The sequence below is a fragment of the Ranitomeya imitator genome, chromosome 6 (genome assembly GCF_032444005.1).
Source record: "Ranitomeya imitator isolate aRanImi1 chromosome 6, aRanImi1.pri, whole genome shotgun sequence".
In the NCBI taxonomy this organism is placed as follows: domain Eukaryota; kingdom Metazoa; phylum Chordata; class Amphibia; order Anura; family Dendrobatidae; genus Ranitomeya; species Ranitomeya imitator.
In genome coordinates this window covers 34,861,551-34,875,449 of record NC_091287.1, presented here as the reverse complement: position 1 = coordinate 34,875,449, position 13,899 = coordinate 34,861,551, and the positions used below count along the sequence as shown (strand labels likewise).

Below are 13,899 nucleotides of genomic sequence, written 5' to 3'. Positions count from 1 at the left end.
TAGAAGTGATGTCAGTCATTGTACAGGAGGAGGAGGAGGTGAGCTGTGACATCACCTATTGTGAATGGTGGATCCTGTGTTATCTACTGTATATAGAGGAGGTGTTATCACTGATTGTACAGGAGGAAGAGGAGGTGAGCTGTGACATCACCTATTGTGAATGGTGGACCCTGTGTTATCTACTGTATATAGAGGTGTTACTTCTTATTGCATTTCTGTCTATGAGGATAATAAGACTGCTGAATAAAGAAAAGGAAGTATCTACTATATAATTGTCTAAGGGATACTTCTGTCTTTCTGTTTGTCCTTCTGTCTGTCTGTCTGCAACTTCCGTTGTGGAAATCCAGCGTCGCTGAATGGTCTCGCCAGCTGCCTGTCCTGGCTGCCGCGACCAATCGGTGATGGGCACAGCCCGGCTGAGAATTAGTCCCTCCCTACTTCCGTCCAGTCAGTGCCCGGCGCCCGCTCCATACTCCCCTCCAGTCAGCGCTCACACAGGGTTAATGGCAGCGTTAACGGCCCACGTTATGCCGCGGGTAACGCACTCCGTTAACGCTGCTATTAACCCTGTGTGACCAACTTTTCACTATTGATGCTGCCTATGTTATATACTGCGTGGCCACTGTTATATACTGCGTGGCCTGTATTAACGCATCGCGTATTCTAGAATATGTTGTGGCCTGTGCTATATACTATGTGGCTGCTATATACATATATATATACATATTCTAGAATACCCGATGCGTTAGAATCGGGCCACCATCTAGTGAGTTTAATATTAGACTTAGTGACCAATGTGAAAATTGTAAGAATATTGTAATAGTTCATTCTCTGATGCCACGTTCCCTTTAAGCAGCACCTCAAACAAGACTGCATTACGATTGGCATAAGATATATTTATAAGATGGCGCTCTGCTAAAAAAGAAATCCCATCTATTACCGTACTGTATATTTTACGCTGCCTCCGTGAATGCAGCTGTAATTGCAGTGGATATATCTAGCTCTATCATGTTATGTCACTTAGTCAGTACATGTAACATAACTTAATTATCCTGAATCGGGGAAAAAAATTGCAATCAGGACGTATTGTTTTATTATAAGGTTTTCTGCAGCATCAGATTCAAAGCTGCTTAATTTGAAATCTCACCAGTCTGGTTGCTTGCGCAGCTCCGCCAGCTGATGAAGACGCTTGAGTGCCTTCTCTTGCTTTTTTTCATCTTTCCAGGACTTTGAAGACACATTTCGAGCAAATTCTCTTTGTTTCAGTTCTTTTAATCTCTATAGGGAAAAAAAAAACATGGATCACTTTATACTGTAATAAATTATTTTCCTTTTTATAGTAAGTTTTATACAATTTCTATGACCATCGGATGACACAGAATATCCAATTATCCAATACTCACCTTTCGGCAAATTTTGTCAAAGCGTTTTTCTTGCTTTAAATTTTTTCACCCTCACTGGCATGCTGATATTAAAAAACATTAAAAACCAGTTGAATCGACCTTCCTCTGCTCCTGCGACACCTCTCCGCTGCTACTCCAAGGGAGACGTTATCGGGTGAAGCTGTGATGTCACAATTGCAGCTCATGTTACCGCTGCAGGCAATCACTAGACTCAGCATCTTGCACCTTATGTATCGGCATCATTGGCTGCAGTGATGTTAGCGTCAAAGTCTGTGACGGATCACTGGGAGTGGTGGTAAAGAAGCATTGCTGGAGCAGAGGAAGGTGAATTCAGTTGGTTTTAATATTTTTAACTACAGCAAGCTGACAAGGCGAAAACTATATATTTATGGAAACTTTTTTAGGCACTCCAATTTTTGCAGGATACAAAATTGATACATGTAATACCATCACGGAGGCCTCTGATTGGCGGACAACGACCCTAAACAACCAACCATTAACAAGAACAAGGAGTCCTGGAGATGATGATCCGGCCCCCGCAGAGCCCTGATCTCGCATCATCCAGTCTATCTGGGATCACATGAAGAGAGAGGAGGATTTGTAAAAGTCTATTCCTCTAAGGGCTTGTGCCGACAGTTATAGTTTTGTCAAAACTTATTGTTTATTTCATGTTTCCCAGAATGGTCGTAGGAGAATAGATAATTGGGGATGATAGGGATAATAGTTGGACAACCCAGATAGAGGGAGGAGTTGCAAGGAAACTAGGGGGAAGTAGTTCCTGGTTCTAGTTCAGGGGTGGACATATTACTGGTGCAACCTGTGCAGCCGAACTGGGTCCCAAGAAGTAAGGGGGCCACAAATCAGGTGGAATTATTATTATTATTATTATTATTATTTATTGTTATAGCGCCATTTATTCCATGGCGCTTTACTTGTGAGGAGGGGTATACATAATAAAACAAGTACAATAATCTTAAACAATACAAGTCATAACTGGTACAGGAGGAGAGAGGACCCTGCCCGCGAGGGCTCACAATCTACAAGGGATGGGTGAAAATACAGTAGGTGAGGTTAGAGCTGGTCGTGCAGCGGTTTGGTCGATCGGTGGTTACTGCAGGTTGTAGGTTTATCGGAAGAGATGGGTCTTCAGGTTCCTTTTGAAGGTTTCGATGGTAGGTGAGAGTCTGATGTGTTGTGGTAGAGGGTTCCAGAGTAGGGGTGATACGCGAGAGAAATCTTGTATACGATTGTGGGAAGAGGAGATAAGAGGGGAGTAGAGAAGGAGATCTTGTGAGGATCGAAGGTTGCGTGTAGGGAAGTACCGGGAGACGAGGTCACAGATGTATGGAGGAGACAGGTTGTGGATGGCTTTGTATGTCATGGTTAGGGTTTTGTACTGGAGTCTCTGGGCAATGGGGAGCCAGTGAAGGGATTGACAGAGGGGAGAGGCCGGGGAATAGCGGGGGACAGGTGGATTAGTGCATTATGATGAGCTATTTAGACTGCAAAGGGGCAAAATATTGTTCTTGCACAAGGGTCTCTTCTGTCTGTGTTCACTAGTGTTCTAGGTAATTTAGGATAGTAGTAGAAAGAGACAGCACAGCATAGAGTGTGTTCAGGAAAAACTACCAGACAGCTGTATATTTCTCGAACAGGTAGAGAAGTGTGATAAAAGGAGAAAAAGCGACATCAGTGCTGCTGAGCCGGATGTCCAGGACTGTGGGTCAGAGGGAATTCAGAGACGACACTAGAGGGATCTCAGCTACATGTAAGCCGAACTTGGAGTTTCTAGCAGGTGCAAAAACACCCAAACTAGGGCAGGATTTTGTACACTAAGGGCAGGTGCAGTCTCGTTATGCTAATGAGACTGATCAGAGTGGAATCTGATTTTCTCAGAGGTGGAGAGGAAAAAATAGTTTCTCAACAGTATGTCAGTCCATGAAAATTGGACGGTTCTCACCCATTCACGGTCCCATAGACATGAATGGGTGAGAACCATCCATCTCTCCGGATAAAAGTGTGCAATCGTGCATAGACCCATAGAATAACATTGGTACGAGTGCTATCTGTCAAAACTGCGGATAGCACGAGCCTTAAAACTGGGCAAGAGAAGAGCAGATAATCAGGAAACAGGAATCAGCAGTGACAATGTACCGCACAATTAATGAGCCGCCACGTACCGTGCTCTTCTTGCCAAACATACGGAATCCCCCGCTGAGAAGCCATCAGGCAGCATGCGTTTTAAAAGTCATTAATTCTGAAAGAACATCACACATACACAGCCGTGTCATTGGTATTTAGGGACACAGAAGCCCACCTGTTGTCCCTTACACACCCACAGAAGATCTGGGGTCAGTTCTCCCAGATGTTTGGAACAACCTCCTGCTGAGTTCCTTCAAAAAACTGTGCAAGTGACAAGTGCCTAGAAGAAGTAATGAAGGCTAAAGGTGATGGGATATTGATGGGATAACGTTTTCTCCTTTGTCCATTCACTTTGCATATTGTTAATTGAAAAAACATTGAATTTTATTTTATCTTTGTACTCGTTCTAACTTATAGCGTTCTAACGTTTGTGAGCTTTCTAACTTCAATGTATGTCTTACACAACAACAGCATAAAACTTTTGCAGAGTCCTGTGTGTGTAGGAGACATAAGAAGTACTGACTTGATCCCACAGAGATCCATATGTGTGGGCTGATTACTCCACACAGGAATATTAATTAAAGCAAAATTCTAAATGCCGAGCTCAGGTAGCCTGCAGTGAAGCTGCCTTATTTTATGATCACCTTATTTAAAGACTCACACTGCATAAAAATCGTCCAAATGAAGGAAAAAAACACATATAATCATTAATAGCAACTGACGTAATTAAAAAATTTTTTTAGAAAAATATCAGAAATGAAAGTGACTTCATAAATGAATGTACAATATTGAAAATTGTGGAGATGTGACCGAGTATTCACTAACACCATTGAAATCTAAGAAGAAGTTCACACAGTTTTGTTATGAGGATTTTCTGGCTGAAAAAAAAAAACATTAAAAAGAATCCATTTTCTGAGTGTGTTTTTCATTTGTATGAAATGTACGGGCCATTATTTTCTGCTTGATTCAGTCTCCAAATGTCTAGTCTTTTTCATGCAGAAATAATTCAAGAATTGATATGATGCTTTTCTTTCACATGGAATAAAAAAAAATACAAGACAACCACATCATATTCACGATAGGAGTAATTTCTTATTGAAGTCAATAGTAAGTGCATTCAAGTATTTACATTTTTTTATATGGATTTAATAAGCTCCACGGATTCATGTCAAGAAACTGACCATTGCCCAAGGGTGTGTGCACACAGAGTTTTTTTTTTAGGAGGCTTTGGAGTGCAAACTATATGGAAACTCTCTAAATCTTCTTCAAAAACTCCTCTATAAGGATGGAGACACACTAGCGATTTTAAAATCGGTCCGATTTTGATGCAGGAGAGTCGGACGAGTGTCATGTGTTTCTTATGTGAGTACAATCCAATTTTTCCCACCTAGCATCCGATTTACATCCGAATGCAGTGTGATTGCTAACCGATTGCAATGCGATTTTACATTTTAACATGAGCTTTTACATACAGCAATTCTCTGTCATTTACACATCGTTTTCAAAGGAAATATTCGTCAAAACACACACACACATATACAGTACAGACCAAAAGTTTGGACACACCTTCTCCTTTAAAGATTTTTCTGTATTTTCATGACTATGAAAATTGTACATTCACACTGAAGGCATCAAAACTATGAATTAACACATGTGGAATTATATACTTAACAAAAAAGTGTGAAACAACTGAAATTATGTCTTATATTCTAGGTTCTTCAAAGTAGCCACCTTTTGCTTTGATGACTGCTTTGCACACTCTTGGCATTCTCTTGATGAGCTTCAAGAGGTAGTCACCGGGAATGGTCTTCCAACAATCTTGAAGGAGTTCCCAGAAATGCTTAGCACTTGTTGGTCCTTTTGCCTTCACTCTGCGGTCCAGGTCACCGCAAACCATCTCGATTGGGTTCAGGCCTGGTGACTGTGGAGGCCAGGTCATCTGGCGTAGCACCCCATCACTCTCCTTCTTGGTCAAATAGCCCTTACACAGCCTGGAGGTGTGTTTGGGGTCGTTGTCCTGTTGAAAAATTAAAGATGGTCCAACTAAACGCAAACCGGATGGAATAGCATGCCGCTGCAAGATGCTGTGGTAGCCATGCTGGTTCAGTATGCCTTCAATTTTGAATAAATCCCCAACAGTGTCACCAGCAAAGCCCCCCCACACCATCACACCTCCTCCTCCATGCTTCACAGTGGGAACCAGCCATGTAGAGTCCATCCGTTCACCTTTTCTGCGTCGCACAAAGACATGGTGGTTGGAACCAAAGATCTCAAATTTGGACTCATCAGACCAAAGCACAGATTTCCACTGGTCTAATGTCCATTCCTTGTGTTCTTTAGCCCAAACAAGCCTCTTCTGCTTGTTGCCTGTCCTTAGCAGTGTTTTTTAGCAGCTATTTTACCATGAAGGCCTGCTGCACAAAGTCTCCTCTTAACAGTTGTTGTAGAGATGTGTCTGCTGCTAGAACTCTGTGTGGCATTGACCTGGTCTCTAATCTAAGCTGCTGTTAACCTGCAATTTCTGAGGCTGGTGACTCAGATATCCTCAGAAGCAGAGGTGACTCTTGGTCTTCCTTTCCTGGGGCGGTCCTCATGTGAGCCAGTTTCTTTGTAGCACTTGATGGTTTTTGCCACTGCACTTGGGGACACTTTCAAAGTTTGCCCAATTTTTCGGACTGACAGACCCTCATTTCTTAAAGTAATGATGGCCACTCATTTTTCTTTACTTAGCTGCTTTTTTCTTGCCATAATGCAAATTCTAACAGTGGATATTCAGCAGGACTATCAGCTGTGTATCCACCAGACTTCTGCTCAACACAACTGATGATCCCAACCCCTTTTATAAGGCAAGAAATCCCACTTATTAAACCTGACATGGCACACCTGTGAAGTGAAAACCATTCCCGGTGACTACCTCTTGAAGCTCATCAAGAGAATGCCAAGAGTGTGCAAATCAGTCATCAAAGCAAAAGGTGGCTACTTGGAAGAACCTAGAATATAAGACATAATTTCAGTTGTTTCACACTTTTTTGTTAAGTATATAATTCCACTTGTGTTAATTCATAATTTTGATGTCTTCAGTGTAAATGTACAGTTTTCATAGTCATGAAAATACAGAAAATCTTTAATTAAATGAGAAGGTGTGTCCAAACTTTTGGTCTTCACTGTATATATATTAGATAGATAGACAGATAGAAAAGTCGGCAAATCTTCTGCCGCGTACAGTATAATCACAGAGTGACAAGTTAGAATAGATATATACACATAGAATAGATGTATATATATATATATATATGTTAGTGACACACACACACATATATATATATTTATATATATATTTATATTGCATAGAGAGGTAGGTAGAAGAAAAGCTGGTAAATCATCTGCCGTGTTCTATAAAATCACTGCAGGAGCCGACAGGATAGAATAGATGGATTACATACAGTACAGTGTGTGTACAAATTACTAGACATGTATTTAATTAATAAAAGATTATTTTTAGGAAAAATTTTTGCAACCAGCAGAGCGAAAGCCAACGACTGTGGGCAGATGTTTATAGCATGGGAAGGGGGTAATACCCATGGAGCTTCCCAGGCTATTAATATCCGCTCACAGCTGTATACTTAGCCTTTCCTGCCTGTTAAATGGGGGACTCCCCAAAAAAATGACGTAGGGTCCCCCCATAATGAATAACCAGCAAAGGCTATGCAGACAGCTGCGGGCTGATATTAATTGCCTAGGAATGGGCCATGGATACTGCTCTCAGCCACCCCAGAAAAGGCGCAACTATAAGATGCGCCAATTCTGGCACTTAGCCTCACTCTTCCCACTTGCCTGAAAAATTTCTCACTTGCCCTAAGATTTCCAACATGCATATTTCACTCATCGATGCGTGATTTACATGCCTCCTTCATTTTCCGAGCAGTGTACTGTATATACTAGCTACACATGAGAGACAATAGCCACGTGGTGTCCCTGCAGATTCTTTTTAGATGCTTTTTTTTTTAGCAGAAAGGTCACATTTGACTCTAAACTGCATTTTTGCTACTTAAATGAAATAAATCCTTTGATGTGCCATAAAATAATAGGAGATAGAATGTTGCAACATTCAACTCATATCTGCAAAATGGAATATTCAGGGTTTTATTTTAATGACTCTTCTTCTTTTCCGAGGTGAGCCAGAATTTATCCTTGTAAAGCTCACTTTATTAATGAATTTACCTTGAAATCCTCGTGGATGACAATGCCGGGATGAACGACAGTAAAGAATGTTTATCCATAGAGTTTACTCATGTTATTTCATGTAGATTGTGAATTTTAATAGAACATGGGGCTGCCTACCCCGGACTTGATAAATGACATGATTTGCGCTGCCTGTAGTCACCATTAGAGTGAGCTAAATGCACAAGTATTTATACAGCTTGTCCTGCACACATCAGGAACTGTATAAACCTATCGGCAACCAGCTCCAAGTGCTAAATGGAAGCAACTCAATCGAAGGACTAGGTGGACCCCATAGGCGCCCAGTTGGCATTTACTGTATTCACATCCATGTGTGTGATGGAGCAAGGGCACATTTGTCAGCTGGGTTACGTTAAAAAAAAACTTTTGTGAAAGTACAGCTCCACACCATGGTCCCGTAAATATTCATCATTCTGAGCTGCTCACTGTCTCGCGGTGATGAACTCCTATGATCTGACCAATGCCACCGCAAGCGTGAGAAAGTTTTCAAGCTCTCGGTGCCATCAGAAAGGTCCTGGGAGTTGGCAGCCAACGTACTCACTACAACTCACTGACGTCACCGCAAGCGTCGTTACAACTTTTCCCACGGTGCTCACTCTAATGTCAGTGAGTTGAACTGAGTTAATTGTCTGTGAACTCCCAGGATCCTTCTGACGGCACCGTGGGTGTGAGAAATTTCTCAAGCTCGCAGTGACGTCAGTCAGGTCATAGGAGTTCACCGCGAATACTCTCATCAGCTGACGCCTGCTCTAGCTGTTAACAGTTGAATACAACTCTCAACATTGTCCCCTACTAGTGCTGATTGAAGCATGAGGAGTGGACAGTGATGTGATCTGTCTTCAGCACCAGGCATCGGGGAACAGCGCAAACAGTACTACTGATTTCCAGTCGCCAGTACGAGTCACACTGATGACACACGGATTTCATCCATGTGTCTTCTGTGTGCAGAACGTTTTGTGGCCCGTGCTGCTACCGGAAACACTGACATCTTAGTGAACTCAATCACTTACCGATCTTTGGCCAAATTTGTCAATTTTTAGGAAAAATGCTAGGGAATCCAAATCGAATCCGAATGTGCAACGCTCATGCTGAATTTGAGATTGGTGAATGTTTTCTGAACAAGTTCGCTCATCTCTAGCAATAAATAAAATCCCAAAATTATTTCAGACACCGGATCAGACTCCTAAATTAACTTAAATCCCAGACCAGACCTCAAATATTTTATATTGCCAAAACAGCAGACAGAAGATTTTAAAGAAACACTACTCTTCAGCTTATATGAAGAGTTAGGCTATGTGCACACGTTGCAGATTTGCCTACGGATTTTTCTGCACTAAATCCGCAGCTGTTAGCAGAAAACGTAGGTGTGTTTTTGATGCGTTTTTTGCTCGGTTGTGATGAGCTTTTGAGCGGTTTTGGTGCGTTTTTTGCTGCGGTTTTGTATGCGTTTTTGAAAGCTAAATAAAGATGTATTATTCTACAAAAAAAAGATTTGTGATGTCATGTCTTGTCCACTCCTCCTCTTTTACATTTGTCCAAACCACACTCCATTACACACATAGATAGACAATCAGACAGATAGATAGATAGATAGATAGAGATAGAAGGAATGAGATAGATAGATGTAGATAGATATATGGATAGTTAGGCTACTTACACACATCAGGTTTTTGCCGTCAGGCTTAATCCGGCGCGTTTTGAAAAAAACGGATCAGTTTTTTTTTGCCGTTTTTTTCTCATAGAGTTGTATTAGCTCCGGATTGCACCTGATGGCCACACAATTCATCCGTTTTTTTGCTGGATCCATCAAAAATAACTGTTTCTGGCGGACGGAGAAAACGTACAGAGGAAAGTTTTTTCTATCCGGCGAAATAACACACAGCGATGGATCTGGCAAAAAATGTATGAAACTGAGATGTGAAATGATGGCCTCCAAATCCGGTTTTTCATCTATTTTTCCATTGCAATCATGCACACTTTCCGTTCTCTCTCTAAAGAAAAAAAAACGGATCAGTTGCATCAGTTTTTCAATATTTGCAACGGAACCGTTTAAAAAAAAAAAACGGATGAAACGTGTGGCCATCAGGCGCAATCTGGCGCTAATACAACTCTATGAGAAAAAACGGATCCGGCGGGAAAAAAAAACAGATCCACAAAACCTGATGTGTGAAAGTAGCCAGATAGATATATGGATAGAAACATCTATCTATAGATATATCTATCTATCTATAAATATATCTATATCCATAGATATATAATAGTAAGGCCTATGTTAATTAAAGAACAATTAATTAAAAAATACAAACAAAAAATGGAAAAAAATGGCGTGGACTCCTGTGCAATTTTCTGCACCAGAGGGGGAAAGCCGATGGCTGGGGGCCAATATTTGTAGCCTGGGAAGTGGTTAATACCCATGTCCCCTCCCAGGCTATGAATATCAGCCCGCAGCTGTCTGCGTAGCCTTTACTGGCTAATAAAATAGGGAGACCCCCCAAAAAATGATGTGGGGGTCTGTTGTGAATTCTGTGGTCAAGCTCCCTCCTGTGGTCATGAGTGGTACTTCGGCTGGTTCTGTCTATGAGCTTCCTCTGGTGGATGTGAGTGGGGCTGCGGCTTCTGAGTTTCCTTCCTCAGGTGACGAGGTTAAGTCGTTAGGTGCTGCTCTATTTAACTCCACCTAGTTCTTTGTTCCTGGCCTCCAGTCAATGTTCCAGTATTGGTCTTGCTTTCTCCTGGATCGTTCTTGTGGCCTGTCTGCCCTGCATAAGCTAAGTTTTGCTTGTGTTACTTTGTTTGCTATATTTTCTGTCCAGCTTGCTATATTGGTTTTTCTTGCTTGCTGGAAGCTCTGAGACGCAGAGGGAGCACCTCCGTACCGTTAGTCGGTGCGGAGGGTCTTTTTGCCCCCTCTGCGTGGTTGTTTGTAGGTTTTTGTGCTGACCGCAAAGCTATCTTTCCTATCCTCGGTCTATTCAGTAAGTCGGGCCTTACTTTGCTAAAATCTATTTCATCTCTGTGTTTGTATTTTCATCTTACTCACAGTCATTATATGTGGGGGGCTGCCTTTTCCTTTGGGGAATTTCTCTGAGGCAAGGTAGGCTTATTTTTCTATCTTCAGGGCTAGCTAGTTTCTCAGACTGTGCCCGAGGCGCCTAGGTTTTTGTCAGGAGCGCTCCACGGCTACCTCTAGTGTGGTATGATAGGATTAGGGATTGCGGTCAGCAGAGTTCCCACGTCTCAGAGCTCGTCCTATGTTAGTAACTATCAGGTCACTTTGTGTGCTCTTAACCACTAGGTCCATTGTGGTTCTGAATCACCTGTTCATAACAGGGGTCCCCCTTTATTTTATAGCCAGAAAGGCTACGCAGACAGCTGCGGGCTGATATTCATAGCCTAGAGAGGGGCCATGGATATTGCCCCCCCCGGCTACAAATACCAGTCCGCAGCCGCCCCAGAAATGGCGCATCAGTAAGAGGTGCCAATTCCGGCACTTAGCCCCTCTCTTCCCACTCCTGTGTAGTGGTGGGATATGGGGTAATAAGGGGTTAATGTCACCTTGCTAATGTAAGGTGACATTAAGCCCGGTTAATAATGGAGATACGTCAATAAGAGGCCTATCCATTATAATCCAATAGTAGTGAAAGAGTTAAAAAAAAATAAAGACACAGCCAGAAAAAAGTATTTTATTATTCTTAATTTAACCATACTTACCGTACTCCAGCGCCTGCAAAAAATAAAAAATAATAAACCATATATTCCCTATCACTAATTTATAATTAGTGTCCCACGACGATCTCCCCTATAGAACAGTGACATCGGGTGATGTCACTGCTCTATAGACCTTCAGTGACACACTGACAGGAGACAATGGCTCCTGCAGTGTATCACTGAGGTTACCTTAGTTCAGAGTCTCACTTTATGGCAATGCTGTGTGGGAAATTTCTCACGCTGTGTGGGAAATTTCTCACAAAGCAGTGCCACAAGTGAGACTGGGGAGTATTTTTTACTGTGGCAGAGGAATACAGTGCTGAAGGATACCTTCCATCATTGTATTCCTGGAGCCCCTGGAGAGCGGTCGCATCAGCTCGACGGGAGATCGTCATGGGACACTCATTTTAATTGGATATCTGCGGACACAGGGAGTATAGTGTTTGTTTATTATTTTAATATTTTTACAGGTGACACTGGCTTCTTGGATCAAGGTGACAAGGTGATGGTGAGTACGTACTCTATGTACGAGGGGCGATCCAAAAGTAATGATAATCGGTTATTTCTATTGCACACAGAATTTAAAATAAAATGTTTTCTTCTCTCTTAGGTACCCACTAGTCCGGGAAAAAAAAAAAATCACTTAAATAGACCACGATTCCCGGGAGCTACATTCATTTGAATATGAACTGCCGAGGAGTGAACATCAAAATGGAAAAAAACCAGCTCAGAGCTGTCATCAAATACCTCTGCTTGAAAAAAATGACTACCAAAGACATACACAGCAACTTGGTGGAAACATTGGGGGACTCTTCTCCTCCATATTCCACAGTTGCATGCTGGGCCAAGGAATTTAAGCTGGGAAGAACATCGACGGAAGATGAACATCGTGAAGGACGCCCATCCACGTCCCTCAATGAAGAAAACGTGAAAAAAGTTGAAGAAGTTGTATTGGCAGATCGAAGAGTGACTATCAGGCATGTAGCTCAGGTCCCAGGGATCTCATATGGCAGTATTCAACGAATCCTTGCAAAAGAATTGCATATGAGAAAGGTCTCCGCGCGTTGGGTGCCAAAAATGTTAACTGATGAGCAAAAGAAGAAACGAGTTGACATTTCAATAGCAAATCTCGAAAAGTTCCAAGCAGACAAGGAAAATTTTTTGTCACGTTTTTTGACCATGGACAAGACCTGGATCCACCACTTTGATCCCGAAACTAAACAACAATCGATGACGTGGAAACGAGCCGACGAACCGACGCCGAAGAAATTCAAAGTGTCAAGCTCAGCAGGGAAGGTTATGGCGTCCGTTTTTTGGGACGCTGAAGGAATTATTATGGTGGACTATTTGGAGAAGGGAGCCACTATTACGGGCTCCTACTACGCAGAACAAATAAGAAGATTGTGGGAGGCTATCAAGGAGAAAAGGCGCGGCAAACTGCGGGCTGGAGTGTTGTTTCACCAAGATAACGCGCCGGCTCACAAAGCTGCAGTTGCCATGGCTACCATTCAAGAAGCGGGCTTTGAACGGGTGGAACACCCCCCCTATTCACCAGATCTAGCCCCCAGTGACTTCTTTCTCTTTCCTCGGCTCAAGGAACACCTCCGGGGCAAGAAATTTGATGACAATAGCGACGTGAAAACCGCTGTTGGGGATTTTTTTGAGGGTCAAGATCAAGAATTTTTTCTAAGGGAATTCTAAGTTTAGAAAAGAGATGGACTAAATGTGTAGACTTGTTAGGAGACTATGTAAAAAAATAAAAAAAAAATTTGACTATATTCATTGCGTTTAGTATTGATTATCATTACTTTTGGATCGCCCCTCGTATATATGTATGTATTGCATGTAATGTATGAATGTACTGTATGTATTGTATGTTATATGTTCTGTTGTATGTTCTATTATATGTTATATGTTGTATGTACAGTTATATGTTGCATGTTGCATGTTATATGTTGTATGTTCTGTTATATGATGTATGTTGTATGTTCTGTTGTGTGTTATATGTTGTATGTTCTGTTGTAGGTTGTATGTTCTGTTATATGTTATATGTTGTATGTACAGTTATATGATGCATGTTGTATGTTATATGTTGCATGTTCTGTTATTTGTTGTATGTTCTGTTGTATATTATATGTTGTTTGTTATATGTTGTATGTTCTGTTATATGTTGTATGTTCTGTTGTATGTTGTATGTTATATGTTGTAAACTTGTATGTTATGTTGTATGTTGTATGTTCTGTTACATGTTATATGTTGTATGTACAGTTATATGTTGCATGATGTATGTTGTATGTTATATGTTGTATGTTCTGTTATATGTTGTATGTTGTATGTTATATGTTGTATGTTCTTTTATATGTTGTATGTTATATGTTGTATGTTATGTTGTATGTTGCATGTT

The 13,899-nt window shown here is 41.5% G+C and overlaps 1 protein-coding gene across 1 annotated transcript in view; it reads right to left on the bottom strand.

Moving 5' to 3' along the window:
• The window catches only part of ZNF804B (zinc finger protein 804B), a 519,337-nt gene that overhangs the window by 19,903 nt on the left and 485,535 nt on the right, over positions 1 to 13,899 (bottom strand). The window contains exon 3 of the mRNA XM_069729445.1: positions 1,148 to 1,278. Coding sequence (XP_069585546.1) covers positions 1,148 to 1,278 — 131 coding nt within the window. The remainder of the gene's footprint in view (positions 1 to 1,147; positions 1,279 to 13,899) is intronic.